The sequence below is a fragment of the Cyphomyrmex costatus genome, unplaced genomic scaffold, assembly GCF_001594065.2.
Source record: "Cyphomyrmex costatus isolate MS0001 unplaced genomic scaffold, Ccosl1.0 scaffold69, whole genome shotgun sequence".
NCBI lineage: Eukaryota > Metazoa > Arthropoda > Insecta > Hymenoptera > Formicidae > Cyphomyrmex > Cyphomyrmex costatus.
Genome location: NW_017280255.1, coordinates 1,397,479 through 1,420,918, shown reverse-complemented (window position 1 = coordinate 1,420,918; position 23,440 = coordinate 1,397,479). Strand labels below are relative to the sequence as shown.

Below are 23,440 nucleotides of genomic sequence, written 5' to 3'. Positions count from 1 at the left end.
CATTGCAATAGCGCCTTTACGCAACGAAGCATTCGGTTTAATTCGCGTTGTTTAAAATCCCTAAAAATGTTTGCACTTTAAATGGGATAAATATATATTTATAGGCATTGAAAAGAGAGAGAACGAAGATGCTAAGTGCAAAAAGTGCAAGCTACGCGAACGTAGAGAAAACCTTTCCGCTGTGACGTTGGCAGCACTGGAGGGATGTCAATTCAATCAAATTCAATATGAAAACGGGTGACGAGGAACACAAAAGTAAACGGCATTTGAACGGCTTGTAATTAATAATAAATTCTTCGTTGAGGAATCAATTATCACAAAACTTGTATGGTCTATGACGTACTGGAATATCGAAGATGTTGATCTACGATGTGTTGCACAAGGAGAAGGTGTATCACGCCATCGCCAGCGATCTTAGAAGCCTCGGAATTAAGTATCGCTTCAAGAAGAGCATGCTTAAGAGCGAAAGGCCCGAGGCGTGCAAGGATATCACCAAAAAGGTTTTCAAGACCCCTTTGTTTTATCAAGCCTTGGACATTGTTAACCTGTCATCAGGCGCCATAGTCCACGTACCCGTGTTTGTTATTCAAGCCTCTACGTTCCTGGAAGAGCATGTCGCTCAAGAGGGTCTGTTCAGAAAGGCCGGCTCTCAGGCGCGACAGAGGGAATTGATATCCCGGCTGAATAACGGCGGTGGTTTAGGTGACAAAAATCAAGCGATCGATATTGCCAATTGTCTAAAGTCATTCTTCCGAGACTTGCCAGAACCACTGATCCCATATGCATATCACGATCTGTTTGTGCATTGTGCGTTGCTGAAGAACCAGCGGGTACAGGCATTACTGTTAGCATGTACGCTGTTACCACCGTATCACTTGAATACCTTAGCATTTTTCATGGAATTCTTGAAAAAGGTTTCCATGTATGAGAAACAGAACAAGATGAGTGTTGAAAACTTGGCGAAAGTCATTGGACCGAATATCATGCCGTTGCAAGAAACAACCATGTCGGCTGTACAAAATAGATTGCAAATGCATTTAACTATTGTCAAGGTAATATCGATTTTAGAGAATATTGATGAATCATATAAAAGATAGATCATTGTTACTTCAATGAATATTGTTACAGATTCTGATTGAAAATGCAGAAGATATCGGTATCCTCCCATCTCATATTGCTCAGAGTATTTCTACTGAAACAAGTGGTAGCACAGATAATGGACTGGATTCATTTGAGCTACATAGAAAACATAAAAAGAAGAAGCATCGCAGTGGAAGTCTTACACGTAAGTCATTAAAATATCTCAGTTTTATCTAAATATATTCAAAAATTTAATTACTGATTTATATATAAACACAAAATATATTTATATATAAACGTTAGTAAGTTTTATAATGTTAATGAAAAATTAACAAGATAAAACAACACCTGATGTTAGATTTATTAAATGTAATTTTGTGTTGCATTACATGATAAAAGTTTTATTTAATATTTTACAGTTTTTCTTCTGTGTATATATGTAACATATCTTGAACATAAGAGTGTAATGTTTTATATAGGAATGTTTAACGGTTTAAAGAAGATGGTTGGAAAGGGCGCAGATGATACACCTAATATTAATCAACCACAGTCTCTTATACATCCAACGCAGTTAAATATGGCTCCTAACAAATTTACCAAGAAACGAAAAGTAATTGAGAGAGAGTATCCTCCGAGTATAAAGAAAAAGTAATGAAATTATTTATATATTTCTTTTGTTATGCTATTTTTTCTCTTTCTTTTGTGTATATGTAGGTGTGTATATAGTTTTAGCTTGATGTTTGATTTAAAATAATATTGATACAAAATATAATGTATGTTCCAGGAGAACAGCTGAAAAATTAGACAAATCAAAAAAAATAAGACTGAGTTTAGACAAATTTGTACCTAAGAATAAACAAGTAAGTATAGCTGTTTTCACATACTTATAGAATGAAAAATTCATCGAAATCAATATTATTGAATACTGAGATCTTAAAAGATTAAAGAACTTAATTATTAAATAGTATTGTGTACACTTTATTTTAATTGTAATAATTTTATTTGAAATGCTTTCAGAAGAACGTTGATGGTAATTTATCAGATTCATATATGGGCAATTACAAAATGTGTAATGAAAGACGTTGGAGTTCAATAAGCAACTCTTTTGATACACATAAAATATGTGAGTACGACAGAATGTCAGATATAAAATTAAAGAAATATAGTGAATCGTCAAATAATGATTTTCATCAAGAGTGTAACGATGTATTCATTAATGCCACTGTAGATTTATCAGATAATGGTGGCGAGCAGAACTTGCTTATAAATGAAAGTCACAGAAATGGTGAGCAATGGCATATGAATGTAAGCACAAGTTCAAGAAAATTGGATGCTACAGATGAAAGTGATAATATATGCTTGCTGACACCTGAGGAAAAAACTGATTCAGAAGAATTCGCGTTTTTTCCTAATAGTGACATAATATCTTCATCAAGTGATCACTGTGAAGAAGATTATGTCAGAATTCCTAAGAGTGAATATGAAGATATAAAGAATCGAGTTTCTGCCATTGAATCACGTATTTCTCAAGAGTTTGGATGTATATATAACGAGAAAGATAATATCATTACACATTCGCTAAATAACATACAGACAGCTTATGAAAAAACATTAGAAGAGGCTAATATCGAAAATACTCTAACAAGCGACTATCTAGCAAAAAGACTGAGTAAAGAACTAAAGATCAGAAGATCAGGAGAACATAAGATAATAAGATCACCTAGTGCAAGAAAAATTGGATCATTAAGAAGACGTTCACAAGAAAAAACTGCAAGGTAATTGAATTACATTTAAATTATTATACTATAATGTAATATGTACAATTAATAATTAATTAAAAGCATTTTTAATTAACAATTATTATACATCTTCAAATTTTATTTTTGAAAGGACATAAATGTCTTTAAAAATATAAAATCTTCTATCATGTGTAAAATAAAATGTACAAGTAGTATATAAAGATAATTGTAAAACTAATATTAAACTTTGTTTTAATGTTTACAGTAAACGTATTAGAAGAACTGCATCATGGCATATATCTCCAGAATTTAACTTACAACATAACATGCAATTTGAAAGACAAGTAAATGTATGTTCCATTGAAAAACAATCGACTTATTCCAATAAATACTTGAAGGAAAAATCTCATTCTGCCGAAAAATGTAATGAAAATATTTCTAATAATATGAGAGATGAAATAGCCTGTTTACACAATCAAATTAACACATTGATTTCTCGTTCAAACGAATGCAAGATTTCAAATAATAGTGACTTGGATCTTTCTGGATTTAAAGATCTGCATAATAATAATAATCATACGACCACATCTGTACGTAGAGCGTCATCTTTTCATGGAAAAGATTTTGTAGATAACTCATCTTATTTCGATAAAAAGATCGATGAATTAAAAAAGGCAAATAGTCATCAGAATATAGCCTTAAATAATGATTGTTTACAAAGCGATAAAACTGTTTTCGAGGGCTCGAATCAAATATCTTGGAAAGATGCAGAAAAATATTTTAAATCAGTGTCTCGAAAAACACCTCTTCCACAGACTGGCAGAGCATCTGTCGCTAAACTTCGAACGCAAAATGCTGGTATGGTACTGGCCAAAGCGAGATTATTTGATGAGGGCACAACGGGAACATCCGAATTTAAATCGAGTAATATATCAAATAGAAAACATTGTCTCGAGAATATAAATAAACTTTCTCCCAACGTAACTAAAGAAATGAATGTTGAATGTTTCAAGCGAACCTGCAACAGGACACAAGTCTCTCGAAAAAAATCCAATAAGGATTCGAAAAGTAAAAATCGTCACGCAGCGTCATCTCCAAATGCGTCACCACACATTACAACACAAATAATAGGTGCGTCTTTAAAATCGTTTCAAAATGGATTGAATGAACATTATGTGCGAAAATTTGAACTGCAAGATCAGAAATGTTTGAATAAGGAACCAATTATACATCAAACTTTTACCAAAGATAAAGGGATCAATGTCGCACACGACACAAGAATTCATCAGAAAGAAAAAGGATTGCCGTTGACGAAGATGCCTGTCAGTACAACGCTAGAAAATCCAAATATGTCTCCTTACAAATCAGATGTTAGCAAAACTCCGCATATTAAACGACCTTTAACAGTAAAAACACCGAAAAGTTCTAAATTAGTCCGTAGACCTCCAGTTGACACACGTAGAACACCATTAAAAGCAACGGCTTACCTAGGAACCCCAAAACGTCAAAGTCCTAAAAGTATTTTGAAAACACGAGCTCTCAGTATGTATACGTAACAGAAAGTCTAACCATAAGTACTATACGTCGAATTAGTTATATGATACATATATATATATATATACGTTATTTTAAGAAGCTATAATTTTTATACAGTTTTTTTTATATATATAAACAATATCTTTTGTGGTGTTTTTAATATATTTAATACTTATATTAACAGAATATATATATATAAGAAAGTTACTACAAGTAGAGAAATAGTATATGAATAGCAAGCAAAATCAATAGTTTATGTGTAAGCGTTTAAAATTACATTCTTAAAAAAGTGATTCAAAAACATTCTTGTATCTATAGTTTAATACAAAATTTACTTCTTTTTTTAGGCTAAAACGTGAAAATATTATTTGAAATATCTTTAAGGCTAGTCATTGCATACATCTATACTGCCATTTAAATATATAATATTCATTAAATTCATTGTCATTCGATGACAAATTCAGATATACATGCAATATTCATATTGTTGCTCGTTAATTAACATGTAATACAAATCATCATAACATTTGATTTGTGAATATATCTATTACAAGGAGACTAATTATATATTGATATAATGTTTGTATATGCTCACAATTTTTTTCTCAAAAGAACCACATTATACCCGCTTTCCTTTAAATATTTGTGACGTCACCTGTCAGTGTTTCTGTCTGCTGTGAAAGCGAAAATCATCGTGATCCACGTGGTTCAACGATCACGACACGATCATTCTCGTGACCAATCACGTGGCACCGCTTGTCCTTTGCATGCTGTCACAACACAATGGTTGACACATGTTGACATTTCGCGTCTTACATAACTGACAATGCGACGATTGCAGTTAATAACGAACTGCGATATCTATTGCCTTGTAAAATGTTCTCGTTAAAGGAAGAAACGTAATAAAAAAAGAGGACGGAGAGAGTACGTGGCTAAATGTTTCGAAGATTACCGCGGGCGCGAATACCGATATTGTCACGATATCAGCGCCACATTAATACCAATTCTCAACGTGGCGTTGTATGTGTGCGCGCATACGTTCGCATACGTTTGTTGTACGTACAATTGTCGAGGTGGTACAAGGATCTTCGGAAACATCGGGAAACGTGCAATTCGTTCGATCAAATTCTCCGTGCAATACACAAGTGTCAGCAATTTCTTCGCTTAGGAAACACGGAAAGCATTCGGGCTGTAGAGGAAAGCGCCCAGCACGAAAATGAGGGAGGCTGGGATCATGCTGATAAGCACTGCGCTAACGTGCGTCGTTATTGGCAATGCGTATTATCAGAGAAAACAATTCTATCCGACCGTCGTTCACATAACCAAATCCAATCCGAGCATGACCGTGAGTTGTGTCTTTCTTATAGCCTTTTTTCTACATTCTTGATAAACCGCGTAACGAATGTGCGTTCTACCACCACATATTGCTTTGTGCTTAGGTGATCTACACGCAAGGATTCATTCTTGCGTTCATGATTAATGCCTTCCTACGAAAGATCTTTTTCGGTACTTTACGCGCTGCCGAGTTCGAGGTGAGCGAGTCTCATCCTTTTATGTTTTTGTTTTTCACGTCGTTATTCCTTTCACAATATTGCCATATTTGCAGCATCTAGTGGAAAAAGTCTGGTATGCCGTGACAGAGACATGTCTGGCGTTTACAGTGTTCAGGGATGACTTCAGTCCTAAGTTCATAGCATTATTTACTCTCCTCTTGTTCCTAAAGTCATTTCACTGGCTTGCGGAGGACCGTGTTGATTATGTGAGTCTTGTGTCATGTACAGTTAAAGTACTCTGTGTATACATTAATTTTTATTATATGTTGATATTATTTGTATTTTTATAATTATATCTATGTAATCATATTCTATGTACAGTTAATAAATTGTCTTTTATCTTTTAGATGGAAAGAAGTCCAATAATAACATGGTTATTCCATCTTAGAGTCGCCACTTTATTAAATCTTTTGTTTGTCATCAATATAATGATGATCAATTATGCCTACGATACAACAGCCACTAAGGGTCCTTCCGTACAACTTGTCTTTGGCTTTGAATATGCAATTTTACTAACTGTTCTTTTTAATATTACTGTAAAATATGTCTTGCATACTATTGATCTACAAAGCGAAACTCCATGGGACAACAAACCAGTGTTCCTTTTGTATACAGAATTGATTATTGGCATATTGAAGGTAATTATAAAAATCTTGCATCTATGTTAATCTGTATATGTGCTTGTATTTTTTTATTTAACAAACCAATGTATTCTTACAGGTTTTCCTCTATTTTGCCTTTGTGACCTTAATGATTAAGTTATTTACATTACCTTTATTCGCATTGCGTCCTATGTATTATACAATGCGAGACTTCAAAAAAGCACTTCATGATATTGTAATGTCTCGAAGAGCCATTAGGAACATGAATACCCTTTATCCTGATGCAACAACTGAGGAATTGGCTGCTGCTGATAATGTTTGTATTATATGCCGGTAAGTGTTGCAAATAAACAAAATTGTATATGCAATACATTTTTGTTTTCAAAACATTTCTTATAATACTTGTAATATAACCTGATGTATTTTATGCTTACAGAGAGGAAATGGTCACAGCTAGTAAAAAATTGCCGTGTAATCACATCTTCCACACTGCATGTTTGCGTTCTTGGTTTCAACGTCAGCAAACATGTCCGACGTGTCGGTTGAACATTTTGAGGCCTACGCCGACCAATGCAAGACCTAGACAGCAAAATCCTCCTCAGCCTGGACCACAGGTTCCTCCACAACCTCCACAAGCACCTGGCGTCAATCCTATCGGTATGACTTTGTATTATTTCTTTTATTTGAGTTTTATATAACTAAAAATATATGTTACACCTCCATATTTAATCTATTTCTTTTTATTATTTAACACAGGACCACCCTTTCATTTCCCAGTATTTTTGGCTGGATTACCAGCTCCAGGTATGCCACAACAACAGCAGCAACAACAACAACAGCAACAACCACAACAACAACCGCAACAACAGCAGCCGCAACAGCAACAGCAGCAACCTCAAAATAATCCTGGAAGTACTCTACCTCAAAATTCAATACCACCTACTGGAAGTATTCCACTTTTTCCACCGCTCTTTCCTACAATAGTACCATTACCACCTATTCCTGTACCACCACCAAATATAATTGAATTGAGTGAAGAAGAGCTGAGAGCGATGGAAGGTAATCTGCGGCAAGCTGTTGAAGCCAGGATACAAACGCTGCAAAGAATTCAACTTTTATTAGATGCAGCCAATGCAATGATGAATCAATATCAAACAGCAGCTGCTACTGCTAAGTGAGTATAATATTCTATAAAAATAATATGTATATATCTTTATTCGTAAAACATAATTGAAAATTGTAGCATTCCTGTTGATAATAATTCTACAAGCAATATCGGCAGTACCTCGGATATGTCCACAATGGGAAAGCCAGGTCCAAGCGGTACAGCAAACACAAATAATGAAATTAATAGCGATAGTTCTGAAGTTAAAATAGAAAACACTCCTACTCCGAGTACGTCGAAGGAAAACACTCCCACTCCGAGTATATCGAACGAAGACACGTCAACATGTAACGATACAGTAGACTTATCTAGAACTAAATCTTCGAGCGAACAGGAAATGCTACGCATACGTAGGTTACGAAAATTTATACCTTCACCAACAAAAAAATAAAATTGTGTGATAACTTACGTAACATAATAGTTTTTAACTTGGTTTATTATCGGCCTTAATTAACGCAAACGGTCAATAATTGAGGACTGTAAAGGCTAAAATTTGGATTTTGTGATTGATACGAGATAAAATGATATGCTATTCAATTTATTTAAAGGACAGTTAATGTTTTATTAAGCATCGATAAGGCTGTTTGTAAAGAAATCTCTTAGCGATTATTAAATCCAAAATTTAGTAATAACCGAGACTGAAAGCTTGAGACTCAAATTACAAACTGTTGTATTACCAACAATCATAATCACATGGAAGAATGATTTTATAGGAATGACAATTTTTTGTCTTTCTTTTTGTAAATTATTACCAGAGTTATGAAATGTAAGAAATTCCATTGACATTATTATTTTCAGATTTATAAATGTGTTTACTTGTAAATAATTACAGATTTTCTTGCTATCTATGTAATCTTTATAATTATACATGAGTATTTCGTAGAAAATGTCAGAAAACCTTAAAATTAATTTCATGTTCTTTGCATAAACATATATTTGAGTACCTTTATCGCTAAGCTTTAATATACGGAAATTTCTTATGTACATTTATAATTATATTGTCATGTAAATATGCTATATTTGTGTGTGTGTGTGTGTCTCATCCTTTCGTAAACCAAGATAACATACCGACATGATGAACAGTACAATCATTTCTAATAATTAGCCAATGTATATATAATTTATTTATCGATATATTTCTTTTTTTTTTTTAAGAATATGGATAATGCACAAAAGTATATGTTTTAATATATATATGAAGATAATTGTTATAGAATTAATTAAAAGTACAGAAAGAATATGTATAAGAGAAAAATGGGGGACATAAACTTTAGCTCAATCTGTGAGTAAATTGTTTTATATTTCTCTTCTATTATTACATCAACATTATTATTAATAACAATTAATTATTAAGACGCATTATTAGATCAGTATATAAAACAATACAATATAAATTACTTGCTCAAATCTATAAAAATATTACTTTAGTGCTATTAGTACGAACTAGATATTTTTATCTAATATTGGATACTTTTTGCTTGTGAATTAAGAATTGACTTTGATTCCAAATAATTAGTCAGGAAAGAGAACTACAGTTGTGATATATAAAAATTAATTTCTAAAATTTTTTTGTTTAATAATAATCTTAATATATTTTTAAAAATGAAATTTTTCTATATAAAGTTTTTCTTTGAATATGATTATTTATAATCTGTTTAATCTATAATTCTATACAAACTAATTCAATTTTAAATTGTATTATGTTTATTTTTTAATAATTAATAGTAATGAAAAGATAATTTATAAGCTAGAAAATGTTAATTATTAATAAATATTTTACATATATTATTTAACAATGGACTGATCAGTCACCATACGACATTCTTGCTAATGTCAATGTGACGTTTAACATGTCTATGAAAAAGAGCTACAGATCTAATAATAAATACACGGTTCAACAATTTAAAGCAATGTACTGCACATGATATAAAAGAAAACTATGACTGACAACTAAGTACTGCATCCACCAAGTTTTTATTGATCAATCGAAAGATATTTATAACCTTATTTTAACATCTCGAAAATGCGCACACTCGGTTTCGCAAAGCGGGGTATGGAATAACAATAAACGTTAACATGCAGAAATAACATTTTTAATTACGTTTGATAATGTATCATAACATTCGTACGTTCGTTGCGATTTTATAAATTAATTTTCATACAGCGTGCCTTAATTGTTTTTTGATTGTTTTATCGAATATAGCAATCGTATCTCTGCGATTCCAACCGAGATGTCGCCCGTATTACGTATGCACAGTATCTTTTTTTTTTTTCACCAAAGTTATCGCTGCTCTGCAGAGAAGCGAGAAAAGAAAGAAAAACGTGATATCCGAACGATTGCTGGTGTACCGAGCTACCAAGTTGTAAATTTAAGAGATATCGCGATGATGTAACGACATCAACAAGAATGGTCCACTTTTCGAACTGTTATCGAATGGAATACTACTACAATGTGAAAGCCCAATTATCGCCTCGTTTTCAATAAAGAAAATTATCATAATTTGATATTTCAAGAGAAAAGTCCATCAGGTTCGCTCCGGATGATATCAAATAAATATCAACATACATATTACATTATTCTTCAGATATCATAATGCGCGCGCGCAAACACACACAGAGCATTATAATTACTCGATATTAATAATTTCCGAGTCATATCACATCGACACTATTTGAGAAGTGTCGAGAAGTCGCCCGGCCATCTTTGACGACCCGTGACGTCAGAAATCGAAGAACCCGTCGGAGTCTGGAATTTGGAGAAAATGCATCCGCGCGGAGATGAAATCATTGCACCGCGGCGGCACGCGAGACGGCCGTTACGCGCGAGCGAAGCGCGTCTGAAAAAGAGGTCTCGATACATCGCGATGAAAGGATTGAAAAGTCGCAGAAGTCGGCAAACGAAACTCATACGTTCGCCGGCACTTGGTCGCTTTACCGACTGCGTGATTCTCGAGGTCATCGCTGTCGTCGACGTAGACACGGCAAAAAACGCGTCGAGGTTTCTCTTGCCATTGAAATTCAAAATTCAAGACAAAAATCGCGGCGGAAACTAGAGGCTTGATTTTGTAAAAAAAAAAATAAAATAAAGATAAAAAAGAGACTCACAAGAGAGAGAGAGAGAGAGAGAGTCGGCACCGTTCAAATCTCGCGCCATGCGTCCTTGCGTATCACGCGGTGAACCCCGTGGCGCGTTGTTATGATCTATCATGGCGGAATGTAGTGTTGTGGCTGTTCGGTGTCTATGTCAATTTTAGAGTGAGCAGCTCAGGGGAAAAGGGTGCGTGCGGCGATGCGAGCCGACGGCGACAGTCACAGGTATTCTCATGAGTTAATCGTGTTCCTGTGAGCGTCCGTATCGCGAGAGTGACTATTAGATAGCACGGATTCATCGTTGCCGCTGCCGCCGTCGCTGGCTCCGCTGCCGCTGCCGCCGCCGCCACCGCTGCTGTCGCCGCCGTCGTTGTCGTCGCGGGAACAGGAATTATTATACAGCGGAGTGGAGAGATCCACACGCGTAACGTTCACTAATCAAAAGTATCGATATCCAAGCTGGAGAGCCTTATCGTCGTGCCGGTCGGGACGACGAGTCTAAACTGTCGCGTACATCCCGCGACATCGCGGCCGTTGCGACACGTGAGAGTCGCGGACACGCGATCTTTTCCCGCGCGCGATCTGCCCCTTGGATCGAGCTCTCCTCCGAGGAATCGCGCTCACGGTTTGTCTGGCAAACGTCGCGTTGACGCGGCTCGTGGACGCCGCGGGAAAAGAAGGTTCTGGAAGAAACGCCACTGTCCACGTCCATCCATGACAAGCATCCATTACTCGTGCTATTCATCAAGTTCACTGTTTCACGGAGCATGCATATGATCGTCGGTTGCTCCAATTAGAAAAGACCGACTAGGGTGTAACTTGTACACATTATCCACTACACGAGGTTCCACCTGAGAGTTGTGAACGCTGAACGTGTGGCTTTTCATCAGAGAGAGATACTGATGCACGTTTTGTTTATTATACATATGATGCAATACTAGTAAATCTTGAAGGGCATGCGGAAGTCTAACATATCTAGGTTTCTGTCCATACATTGTTCCAACAGATATCTGATAATTATCTCATAGAGATAACTGCCGAAAAAGCCAAAGATTGTATTTAGAAAGGCATGCGGAAGAATTGGTGATACAGACAGTGCACTAATTAGTTTTACAATATGACGGATACACGTAGAAGAGTAAAACTATATGCCCTTAATGCAGACAGGCAATGGGATGATCGTGGTACTGGTCATGTTTCTTCTTCCTATGTAGAAAGATTAAAGGGAATTTCCCTCTTGGTAAGGGCGGAAAGCGATGGATCTCTCCTGCTCGAAAGTAAAATACAACCTGATACAGCATATCAGAAACAACAGGTATTGAAAACATGTATGAATTTGCTTTTCTCTTATGACTCTTACAAGTACTGTAATTTTTCAAGCATAATCAATATTATGAAGTTAAATGTTATACTATTATTTTTGAAGATAAAATTTTCTAATCTAATTTGTAAAAAGAATTGTAAACTAAGTCAATAGAACAACAGATAAGTGTACATAATTTATTCATTATAAAAATTTTTGTAATGTTGCATGTTATTTTGTTATTATAAAATGTTTATTGTTTTTGTATTATTAAAGAATCAATATTTTTGTATTATTATACATATTAATGTATTAATTAAATTATAATTTATGCATGACACAATATATGTACAGATATATACAAGTAAATATATTGTATGATTTTAGGATACTTTGATAGTATGGTCTGAAGGAGATAATTTTGACTTAGCCCTAAGTTTTCAAGAAAAGGCTGGCTGTGACGAAATATGGGAGAAGATTTGTCAGGTTCAAGGCAAAGATCCATCTGTAGAAATAACACAAGATATTGTGGAAGAATCTGAAGATGAACGGTTTGATGATATGTCAGATGCAGCACCGCCTATCGAATTACCTCCTTGTGAACTTAGTCGATTGGAAGATATTAATGAGCTCATAGAAAATTGTTTAACGTCCCCAATGAGAAAAGAGAAATTAGCAGTGGCACTAGAATCGGAAGGTTACATTAAGAAATTGCTAAGTCTTTTTCGTACATGCGAAGATTTAGAAAATATTGAGGGTTTACATCATCTTTACGATATATTCAAAAATATTTTCTTACTCAATAAAAATGCATTATTTGAAGTTATGTTCAACGATGATACAATTTTCGATGTTGTTGGCTGCCTAGAGTACGAGCCAACGTTATCTCAGCCAAAGAGGCACAGAGAGTATCTTCGACAATTAGCCAGATTTAAACAAGCAATTCCTATTACAAATACCGAACTATTAGCTAAAATCCATCAAACATACAGAGTTCAATACATTCAAGACGTAGTGCTGCCAACTCCGAGTGTATTCGAGGACAACATGCTGAGTACATTGAGTAGTTTTATATTCTTCAATAAAGTTGAAATAGTGACTTTGATACAGGACGATGAGAAATTTCTTACCGAACTTTTTCGTCAGTTAACGGACGAAGCGACTTTAGATAGTAAAAGACGCGATTTAGTCCTTTTTTTAAAAGAATTTTGCAACTTTTCGCAAAATCTTCAGCCACAAGGAAAAGAAGCGTTTTATAAAACATTAACAGCACTTGGTATACTCCCTGCTCTAGAAATTACTTTGGCAATGAATGATGCACAGACAAAAACAGCCAGTATAGATATTTTGACTTATATCGTGGAATACTCTCCAAGTGTTGTACGAGATTATACATTACAACAGATAAATAACACGGAACAGGACCAAATGTTAGTGAATGTAATAGTTGCTCAACTTGTTGGGGACAGTGATCCTGAGTTGGGTGGAGCGGTGCAGTTGGCTGGTGTACTACGTTTACTTTTGGACCCAGAGAACATGTTGGCTTCTGTTAACAAATCAGAAAAGACTGATTTCTTAAATTACTTTTACAAGAATAGTATCGGTACTCTAATAGCCCCTCTTCTAGCAAACACGATTGGAGAACGACCTGCGAGAGAGGATTACAGAACAGTACAACTTTTGGGATTGATCTTGGAATTGTTATCATTCTGTGTGGAACACCATACGTATCATATTAAAAACTGCATATTGAATAAAGATTTACTTAGAAAAATATTGGTTTTAATGAAATCAACACACACATTTCTAGTACTATGTGCATTAAGGTTTATGAGAAAGATTATAGCATTAAAGGATGAGTTCTATAATAGGTATATAATTAAGGGCAACTTGTTTGCACCTGTATTTGATGCATTTGTAAGAAACAATGGCAGATATAATCTTTTAGATTCGGCTATATTGGAAATGTTTGAATTTATCAAGTTGGTAAGTAAAAATTGTTTTTTATTTGTTTGGTAAATAATATATTAGAAAGAAATAATGTATTACGATTTATGTCTCTTATTATGATGTTTCAGGAGGATATTAAGTCACTATGTTCACATGTTGTTGAAAACTTCTCGAAAGAACTGGAAGCAATTGATTATGTACAAACATTTAAAGCATTAAAGTTAAGGTATGAACAACATCAAGATAAATTGAAAGATCGTGATAGAACTACAATTGACAGGTATATATATTGATGTATCTTTTAGTATATATTTATAATGAAAAAAAGATAAAAAAACGCAATTATATAGAATATGTTATACAGCAAATTAGTACTGAACTAACATCATTATCATTTTTATTTTATATAAAATTATTTTGAAATTATTTATATGTGTAGTGTCCCATCAATCTTACGGAACAGTCGGTATCGAAGGGACCAGAGGCAACTAGACGAGGAAGAAGAACTATGGTTTAATGAAGAAGAAGAATTTGACGAAGGTAAGGCACAATGATAGCACAATAAAAGATTTTGTATTTCTAATTGTTATTAAAATATTATTCTAAAATTTTACCCTTAATCCTACTGTTATAGATTCTAAAAGTCATCAGCAACAACAGCAACAGCAGTCTGTATTAAACAACAATACTGCTAATAATAATATTACCTCGCAACAACCACAGATCAATAACAGCTCGTCAACAACGAATGAATCGCCAATTGCTTCGGAAATAAATCCTTCTCCAGCTATTGGTACTGTGGAAAAAACAGGAACGGCATTGTTTAAAAAGGTAAAAGAAGAGATATAATACATTTGGAATATTATAATCGCACAGCATCGTTTTTATATGCAATTAAAATGATTGGTACTAAAATCCTTGTAATAATTAAATTAGATTTTCAATTGCAATTTGTACCAATAAATTTTATGTTAATTTATACTCTTTTATATGAAATTAAAATTTATTTAAATTTTATTTAATTTCCAGGGGTTAGTCGATTATGAAGGAGATTCGGATGAGGAGGATGAAGATTCAGAATTAAGTCCTTCTCCAAAACGACAACGATTGTCATAGTAGGCAAACTTGAAAAGAACAAAAACATTTGTGATTTTTAATTGCTGTTATCATTTCGTGTCCCTTCTATATGTAAAAACAGATTTATTCCCTCGTTGTCGGAAGAGACATAGGTTGAGCTTATTGCTAAGAAATGGATACAACAATAAGTGCTTTTAAAAAAATGTATGGTGGACACCTATAGGTTTGTTTGTGCTGACACGTGTATAGTATGTGAAACTTAAATATGGTGTGACTGAAAACTAAGCTATGTCGACAGAGTGTATTGATAAAACAAAGGAAGCATAAACTTTCTTTAATGAAACGAACAGTGTAATATTGTGGCATAATATGATGTAGCACATGATTTATTGTATAATGCGTTAAAAGAAATAAGAAATACTAAACGAATCACATAGAAAGAATCCATTCCACTTGTCTGGAAACATTTTGTGCATTAGGAAAGATAATCTCACAAATATTATGAGTAGTCTAAGAAGATTGGCCAAAATTAGCCAAGTTTAGTGACTTACAGATACAGGAGAGCGAAAGGTGTGCTTAGTAAATACAGTGATAATTTGGAATATGTCACAGTTAAACTGAAACATGTCACAGTTGAGCTGTGACCAAACTGTAATCACAGTGTATCATAGTTATCTCGTAAGTTTGCCAAGAAAAAACTTACAATATGTTATAAGACCGAATTCGAAGAAGACAAAGAGTACACGATGTACCGCACAAAAGCAACCGAACGTTTTATTTTGCCATTCATAAGTTTCCTATCGTCCACTGGACAATAGAGAGAGAGAAAGAGAGTGGTTCTTCAACGGGTTAGGTACTATGAAACTTTATCCAGTTCGACGGATATAGTATTTAGTTTGTATATATATGTATATTTGTAACGATTGTAAAACAACCACACTCATGGATTAAACAGAAATATGCAATTTCTTTAAGGATTCAGTTGCCTTTGAAATACTTTCAACAAGTTTTTCGGTTGTCAATGTAAGTAGTAGTAATTGTACAATAAATATTTGATTTATGTATATTTATTAGTCTGCACTTCATGCCCAATGTTAATCCTTGATGTGTAAAATATAACATGAATGTATCGCGGAATATTAGGCTTATGTATAAAGTATATTGTTCGTATTTACATGATGGGCAGAGTGAAACCAAGAATGATAGAAAAGCGCTTTGTAAAAATAGACTTATATACAATTTAGCTTTGTTAAATTATGAACATGTTTATAATATAACGTATAATTTATATATTGGACAAAAAAAAATAGTGTCACACAGAAGATGCAATATAAATTCTTGATTTGTTTGTGTTTACGCTATTAAATTTAATAAGAGATAAAGTGTTATAATAAATAATTTTATCTTATAGAAGTGAATGATATTTTAAACTAAATATATATATATATAATTGCTTTAAATTGAAATTAAGTTTTACTTTACATCATCATGTCAAAAAACTAAATTTATCTATTTGAATCAGCTCCAGAAAAAAAGTGTCTGCTTCTTTTAGTCCATTTATGCAAGCGGTAAAGTTAACAATAAAAATTTAAATTTAGCATTTATCACTATGTAATTCCTATAGCGCATTACATTAATGACTAATTTTTATCATTTTTATATTGAGTTAATTTTACAGAAAAGTTTACAAATTAATGTACAGATTTTTCAATAACATGCCTAATACCCGAAAGAATTTCCAAGACTGCTTTAGGACTGTAAGTACATAATGCTTGAAATATTGCAATGAAAATACATATGTACACATATACATATATATTAACTCTTACTATAGCGAAAGGGATTCAGAAGTTAATTCAATCGCAAAATAAACAAATTGTGAATATCTGAGTAGGCAAATTCGCTGGAGCTGAGTGATACATGTACATAAAATGTTGTGCAACTTGGACTGATCACAAAAAGAAGAAATATAACAAAGGCTAATATTAATTAGTTAAGTAAGATGATGCTGAGTAATGTTGTTCTTTATGTGTTTTACATATATCCACAATTTATTCGATAATAAAAAACAAATATTAAGCCTAGAATGTTATTGGGCATAAAGAATGTAAGTAAAAAAAAAAAGAACAAATGAATTAACATCTAAGTGATATTAGAGACTAAAGATGCGGTCACGTGCTATTTAAATTGAGAAATTTGATACATATTTGTACAGAGTGTGTTACGCTCTTATTATACATTTTGTCATCAGTACTATTCTTGACTATTATTTACAAGCATCGATATTTTTGTTTCTATTTTTTTATTAACATTTGATATGCGTATATTAAATTTTAAAATTTTGTAGAAATATAACAAACATATACTTTCTTGTTACGAATTCATATTTGTAGAATAAAAATACACTTTTAATATCAAGTAAAATAAATTGAATTAAATTTGCGAGCACAAGATCGTTATAATCTCATATTTATTGGCTGCTCTGAAAATGTTGGTGTTTTATCATGTCTTCTATTAATACAATATTTCATATTTATTATAATATTATTATATAATATAACTTTGAACATATAATATGACAGTTTAAAACATTCTGCCTCAGAACCGTCGCCGAGATCGCAAACATACTTTTTCCAACCGTCACATCGATATAACATTAAAGGAAGAAAATATGTCGAGACGTGCACACATTGTACAATATCACATGCTAATACTAGCATGCGTTTTAATTATATAATAAAACAAGATAAGCTTTTTCTTTTTGAGAGTATAAGAAATCTTTTTATATGAAAAGCGATTCGAGAACTTTGTGAATTAAGAGCAAGTATAAAATATACAATCCTGTGTGTATTATGGTAATAAGTGAATGAATTGTAATTGAAAAAGGATATTTTGCATTTTATTCTACTGGGGAATGAAAGAAATAATCAGGCAAAAAAGTGATATATAAATGCAGGATCGTAGCACAAAACACGCAACTATTGTACAGAAAATTGCTTAATTTTTATGAATTTTTTGCCTAATATTATATTATCAGGTTCTAACTTGATTATAGCAACAGTTTATTTCTAATATTCAAAATTAGTTGAGTACTATTATTAGTATAAATAAAGTGATATCTGCAGCGACAGGAAGGATTAATTAAATTTAATTTAAAATATTAATTATTGTTACAAAAATAGGTATTAAATATTCATGACACATTTATATACATATATATATGTACATATTACATGATAAAAGAATTTACTTGACTTTATGTTGCTGCAGATAGATAGTGATTTCTATTATTCTCTACAGAAAAAAATATACATTATTTCATTAAATAATAAGAAAAGTTAGATATTTATGTTTAACGTACTTATTGCTAGTATTGTGCTATGAATCCATTTCATTTGTTAGAAAGTAGTCTGCAAAAAAGTGAGAATGATAAATGTGTGTTATACAAATACAGTGTGTTGTAGAGGTGCGAAGAATATTTAATTAAATAAAATTTAAAATTAGATGAATACTTGTTAAAGGAGATAATCTACCTTAATATCTCCTTTAAATTCCTATTGAATACAGAAATATGTTTGGTAATTAATGTGACTTAATCTAATTTTGTGAAATAATTGGAGTTTTTAAATATTGATTAAAAATATTTTATAATATTTTTTTATATATTTATATTTGTAAATGTGCGCGCGTGCATTTTAAGTTCTTATTAAATATTTTATACCTATACAAACACATTATATAATACGGATTGTAAGAAAGAAACATTTAAAATGCATTACTTTTTTTTATTAAACATAGTTTGGTTTAAAAAATCAGACTTTTAATAAGATAAAATACATGGTTGTACTTGCAGATATTAAATAAGTTTTATTTTGTTTATTCTGTATGAAAATATTAGGAATAAAAGTTTTCTTAAAACAACAAGACGTAAAAATCTAAAAACAACTTGTAGATTTTCATACATTTCTCGCAGACTATATTATCTGACTAAATACAATTTTGCATGTATTACTTTTCTAGATATCATAATTATTTAGTCTTTTATGTGAAGCACTTTATTGGAATTGCAAGCTTAAGACTTCTACAATCAATTTGAGAAACCAATATATATTATATGTATTTTATATGTATATAATAATGCAGAATTAAAATTACTTATGCACAACTTCAGCTTTCAATCGGGCTGCTAGAGCCCTTCGTACTTGAAGTATTGAAGGATCTACAGCTTGCGCTGCTTCTAATTCTTGCTGTCCCTTCAAAGTTGCTTCGGCAACTGTTCTAGCAGAGCTTGGACGAGTTTTGTTCATTTCTAGCTGTTGGCTTCTAGCTTCCTTTTTCAAAGCCACAAGTTTATCTCGTCTGGCTTTCAGGTATTCTTGCCTTTTTTTAATATCTTCTGCATTCATCTGTAAAAATAGAAGCAATGCAATACATTATCGTTTTCACACACATTATTACAGATTGAAATCTATTTACGAGGGTTGTCTGAAAAATTCCGACCTACCAAAGAAACAAGACATTTTTTCTTTCTAATCTATTTACGAGGGTTGTCTGAAAAATGCCGACCTAACAAAGACATTTTTTCTTCAAATTTATTTTTATTTTTCTACATTATAGTCTCCTTGTAGTCTATACACTTCTCCCAGCGATGCTCTCATCTCTTCAACCCGTCCAAATAGTACTTGGCATCTTTCTCTGTAAAATAGTTGTTTACGAAGGTAATGGCCTCCTTATTCGACAAAAATCTCTGTCCTCTAAGCCCAACTTTTAACTTAGGGAACAAAAAAAGTCACTTTTGGGGCTAGATCTGGTGAGTAAGGAGGGTGGTCAAGCAGTTCAAACTGTAATTCATAGATTTTCGCCATTGCAACCGCTGAAAGTGCGAGACGACGCATTGTCTTGGTGAAACAAAATTTTTTTTTCTGCAAATGTGGCCGTTTTTCCGCAATTTCTGCCTTCAGCTTGTCAAATATAATGATGCGTAGTATGCTCCTGTAATGGTTTTTCTTTTTTCAAGATAATCGATTAAGACAACTCCATGACTATCCCAAAAAACAGTCGCCATCACTTTCCCAGCCGAAGAAACAGTCTTTGCTTCTTTTGGAGCCTGTGTTTTTGTTTCTGGAGTATAATGGTGTATCCAAGTTTCATCTACAGTAATTAATCGGTGTCAAAACTCTGATTTATTGCGCCTAAACTGCGCCAACAGAGCGTTGGAAATGTTCATTCGAACACGTTTTTGGTCCGGAGTGAGCAAACGCGGCACCCAACATGTGGTTAGCTTTCTCATGCCTAAATCTTGATTCAATATGTGACAAACACGTTCTTTGGACATGTTCATAGCTATCTCTCTGACCTTAATTCGACGGCTAGCACTATTTGGTGAACTTGAGCGACGTTATCGTCAGTGGTTGCAGTTTTTGGCTGTCGCTAAACGTTCATTGTCACCCATAGCTGGTACGGCCACGTTTAAATTCAGTTGTCCAAAATTTCACGGTGGTAAATGATGGTGCAGAGTCCCCGTACGCAGCGTCCAACTCGTCTTTAATTTGCGTAGTGTTACGCCAACGTAACCGTTGTCACGTTTTAGTGCATAGAAAGTTTTAACGTATTTTTCCCTAAACCTTCTTAATAAACCTTGTTTCCTGCCATTATTTTATTACTTTCACCAATTGCTTTCTTTTCCCTTTTGTCCTTTTATTTTCCTTTCAATTTAACCCTTTTGAATATTTCCCTTTTGTAAACCTCTTTTGAATATTCAGTTTTAAGATGTTTATAGGCAAAAAAAGGGGTATATGTCTAACGAACACCTCTGTGAAGTTGGCACCTCATTTTAAAAAAAATGAAATTTTTACTGTTTTTATAAAACAGTAGGCGTATTTGCCTTTCAGAAACAAATATTTAATGACAGCTCGATACTCGATTTTTTCCATTTTCACAAAAACTCTCACATCAACTCATTGAAACGATTGTCAAACAACTGCGCGTTCAAAATGGCTAAAATTTTGATGAATACCTTTCAAAGCATACGCAAACATTCCCCAACTTTTGTTGAATGTTGCCATCTTCGGAAACTTTTCAGACAACTCTCGTACTCGTTATATTTATTTGTCCAATTGAAAAATTATTCGTTCGTGTATTCATATCGCATAAATGCAAATAAATCAAAAGTATAAATACCTCGTCTTCATCAGATTTATTTTTTGAAGTCGGTATTGGTTTGAGAGGCTCGTTCTTTCTGAGTTGAAGTTTATCTAACGACTCTTCCTCAGCCGAAATGGTAGCGCACTCAACTTCTTCCGTTGACTCGTCATCCGAAGTATTCTTAGAGCCATCTTTCGATCTTCGTAATGCTTCTTCCAATAACGCTCTTTCATTGTGATATTCGGCAGCTAAACGCTCATGTTCAGCAATCAATGTCGTTTTCGAGGATATACCTGGCTCTTCTTCGCTTTGATCTTCCAGAACACGTTTACTGTGTATGCATATGAAAGATGTTATTTGTATATGATTTCTCCAACACAAAAACCGTTCCAATTTTTATAAACATCTCTAATTCTTGTATGTCTTCAGTAGATACGTTGACTAGTTTATTAATTGATATATTTATGATATAACGTACTGTATCAGGTCCTCCATGACTAGTTCGTCGTCAAGAAAGCCATCCGTCTCGTACACGAGGGAGGCAGGTGTGAGACCGTATTTTTGTTCGATCATATTTAGCGCCTGCAGCTGGAGCTCCAAATTCTTTTGTATCATCATTCTTTTGAATATTTCATACTCATTCGCCGCCCATATTTGCTCGAATAGATTCTGCAAAACACACAATATGATATAATTTTTAAAAAAAGAATAATGGTATTATTGTAGATGGAAAATATAGACAAATGATATTATGTGATTTGCATGAACGTCTCTGTCATCATTTTATTTTTACGTATTATAATCTTTAAATATCATATATTTAAAGTTTATTATGTCAATTTTTTTTTAATATCGCAAATACACAAATGTCGGTTTTAATCTTATTGTTAGAAACAAAGCACGAGTAAAACGTAATAATTTTTCGTTGGACATTATGAAGGTGTATGTGTAACGATCATATACTTGTTGAAAATGTATCGGGATTTTTGTATCTCTGTTAACGGTGCATGCGTGTTCGAATTGTTCCGGTGTGATACCCATATCTTCCATAAAGCATCCGAGCAGCAAGTCGACCAAGTTTTTGTATTCCTGGTATATTTTCCGATACTCTTCGCAGTCCTCGGTGTTAGCCTCGAAAACTACAATATATTGGAAAGACTTTATAAAAGATTTATTTATGTTATTTTACAAATAAATGCGCCTTATACAACACTCGGCGAAAAGTCTTCCAGTCCCACGAAGGCTTCTACTTCCGTTGCGAAGAAATTATACGAATACCGCATTCTGAAAGGTATTAATACACGAATATGTATGTATGATGCTTCCGTTACGCTATAAGATTTCTCGATCTTTATTCTTTCTTCCTACACATACAAGAAAGGCTATCATACTAATTATATAGAAAATTTGCTCTCGGTGAAACAAGATGGTTTTTTTTACATATAAGCTCTCTTTTTATACAATATTTTATAATGTAATAAACAAAAGATATTTTTGAACTGGTATAAAACTCACACAGAGCATCATAGAGCAAAGACTATCCATGATAGCAATCTTTTTTCTTCTTGCTATTCTAAGAATAACAAAGATAGAAAGACATTTGTGCTGACTAAGTCATCAAATGGAAAAGCACCCTTATATCTATGATCTCTTTCGTCCATATTAAAATAAAAGTTACACTATTTGTAAAAACTATAACTCATTTTTCCAGGATTCAATTTTTCATAGTAGTGTAGGACCCTCTTACTCGAACAACTAAGGAGATTTTTTTATCAAAAGAAAAATATTTCCGATGGCAGTACAAACCGAGGGACTTTTCCTCGATGAAGGTCAGAAGGGGCGAGGACCAAATAGGACCTTGCAAAAATCCAATCAGAGAGTCGAACACCCAAGCGCTGTCATCCTTATCATTCATTTTGCCAGGATCGTTTCTAACGTCGTTGTGAATTCGCACACTACTGCCGATCGAGTATTTTCTATAGAAACGTATGTCTCCGACACGATATTTCTCTCTTAACTTAGCAAGTTGTAGTCATAGTTACGAGGGACAAACATGAGCCATTAGAATTATAGACTTGCGCCACTTCATTCATCGGAATCGATGCGCGTATCTTCTTTTGGTTTCGATTGTTGACAGATAACTTATAGATACAAACAGAGATACTCGGAAATCATTAAATATACAGAGCATTTCAATATTT

General features: G+C 33.3%; 4 protein-coding genes across 4 annotated transcripts; 3 read left to right on the top strand and 1 right to left on the bottom strand.

Annotated features, from left to right (window-relative positions):
* Positions 1–355: 355 nt before the first annotated feature.
* LOC108780280 (uncharacterized) lies at positions 356–4,375 on the top strand. Its single transcript, XM_018547927.1, has 6 exons — positions 356–1,052; positions 1,129–1,285; positions 1,560–1,728; positions 1,865–1,940; positions 2,098–2,855; positions 3,085–4,375. Exons 1-6 carry the CDS (start codon positions 357–359, stop codon positions 4,373–4,375), a joined length of 3,147 nt encoding a protein of 1,048 aa, XP_018403429.1. The 5' UTR covers position 356.
* Positions 4,376–5,381: 1,006 nt separating this feature from the next.
* Positions 5,382–8,320, top strand: sip3 (septin interacting protein 3). Its single transcript, XM_018547914.1, has 8 exons — positions 5,382–5,700; positions 5,795–5,887; positions 5,962–6,114; positions 6,256–6,546; positions 6,629–6,843; positions 6,947–7,167; positions 7,267–7,684; positions 7,754–8,320. The coding sequence occupies exons 1-8, from the start codon at positions 5,572–5,574 to the stop codon at positions 8,064–8,066; spliced, it is 1,833 nt and encodes a 610-aa protein (XP_018403416.1). The 5' UTR covers positions 5,382–5,571; the 3' UTR covers positions 8,067–8,320.
* A 2,977-nt stretch (positions 8,321–11,297) lies between these two features.
* Positions 11,298–16,387, top strand: flfl (serine/threonine-protein phosphatase 4 regulatory subunit 3 flfl). The gene is made up of 6 exons (XM_018547908.1): positions 11,298–12,080; positions 12,456–14,054; positions 14,147–14,298; positions 14,458–14,558; positions 14,653–14,849; positions 15,048–16,387. The coding sequence occupies exons 1-6, from the start codon at positions 11,883–11,885 to the stop codon at positions 15,132–15,134; spliced, it is 2,334 nt and encodes a 777-aa protein (XP_018403410.1). The 5' UTR covers positions 11,298–11,882; the 3' UTR covers positions 15,135–16,387.
* Positions 16,388–19,246: 2,859 nt separating this feature from the next.
* On the bottom strand, positions 19,247–23,154 carry LOC108780260 (cilia- and flagella-associated protein 36). Its single transcript, XM_018547905.1, has 5 exons — positions 23,046–23,154; positions 22,203–22,378; positions 21,718–21,908; positions 21,276–21,570; positions 19,247–19,501 (listed from the first exon to the last, which is right to left on the bottom strand). The coding sequence occupies exons 1-5, from the start codon at positions 23,152–23,154 to the stop codon at positions 19,247–19,249; spliced, it is 1,026 nt and encodes a 341-aa protein (XP_018403407.1).
* Positions 23,155–23,440: the final 286 nt, after the last annotated feature.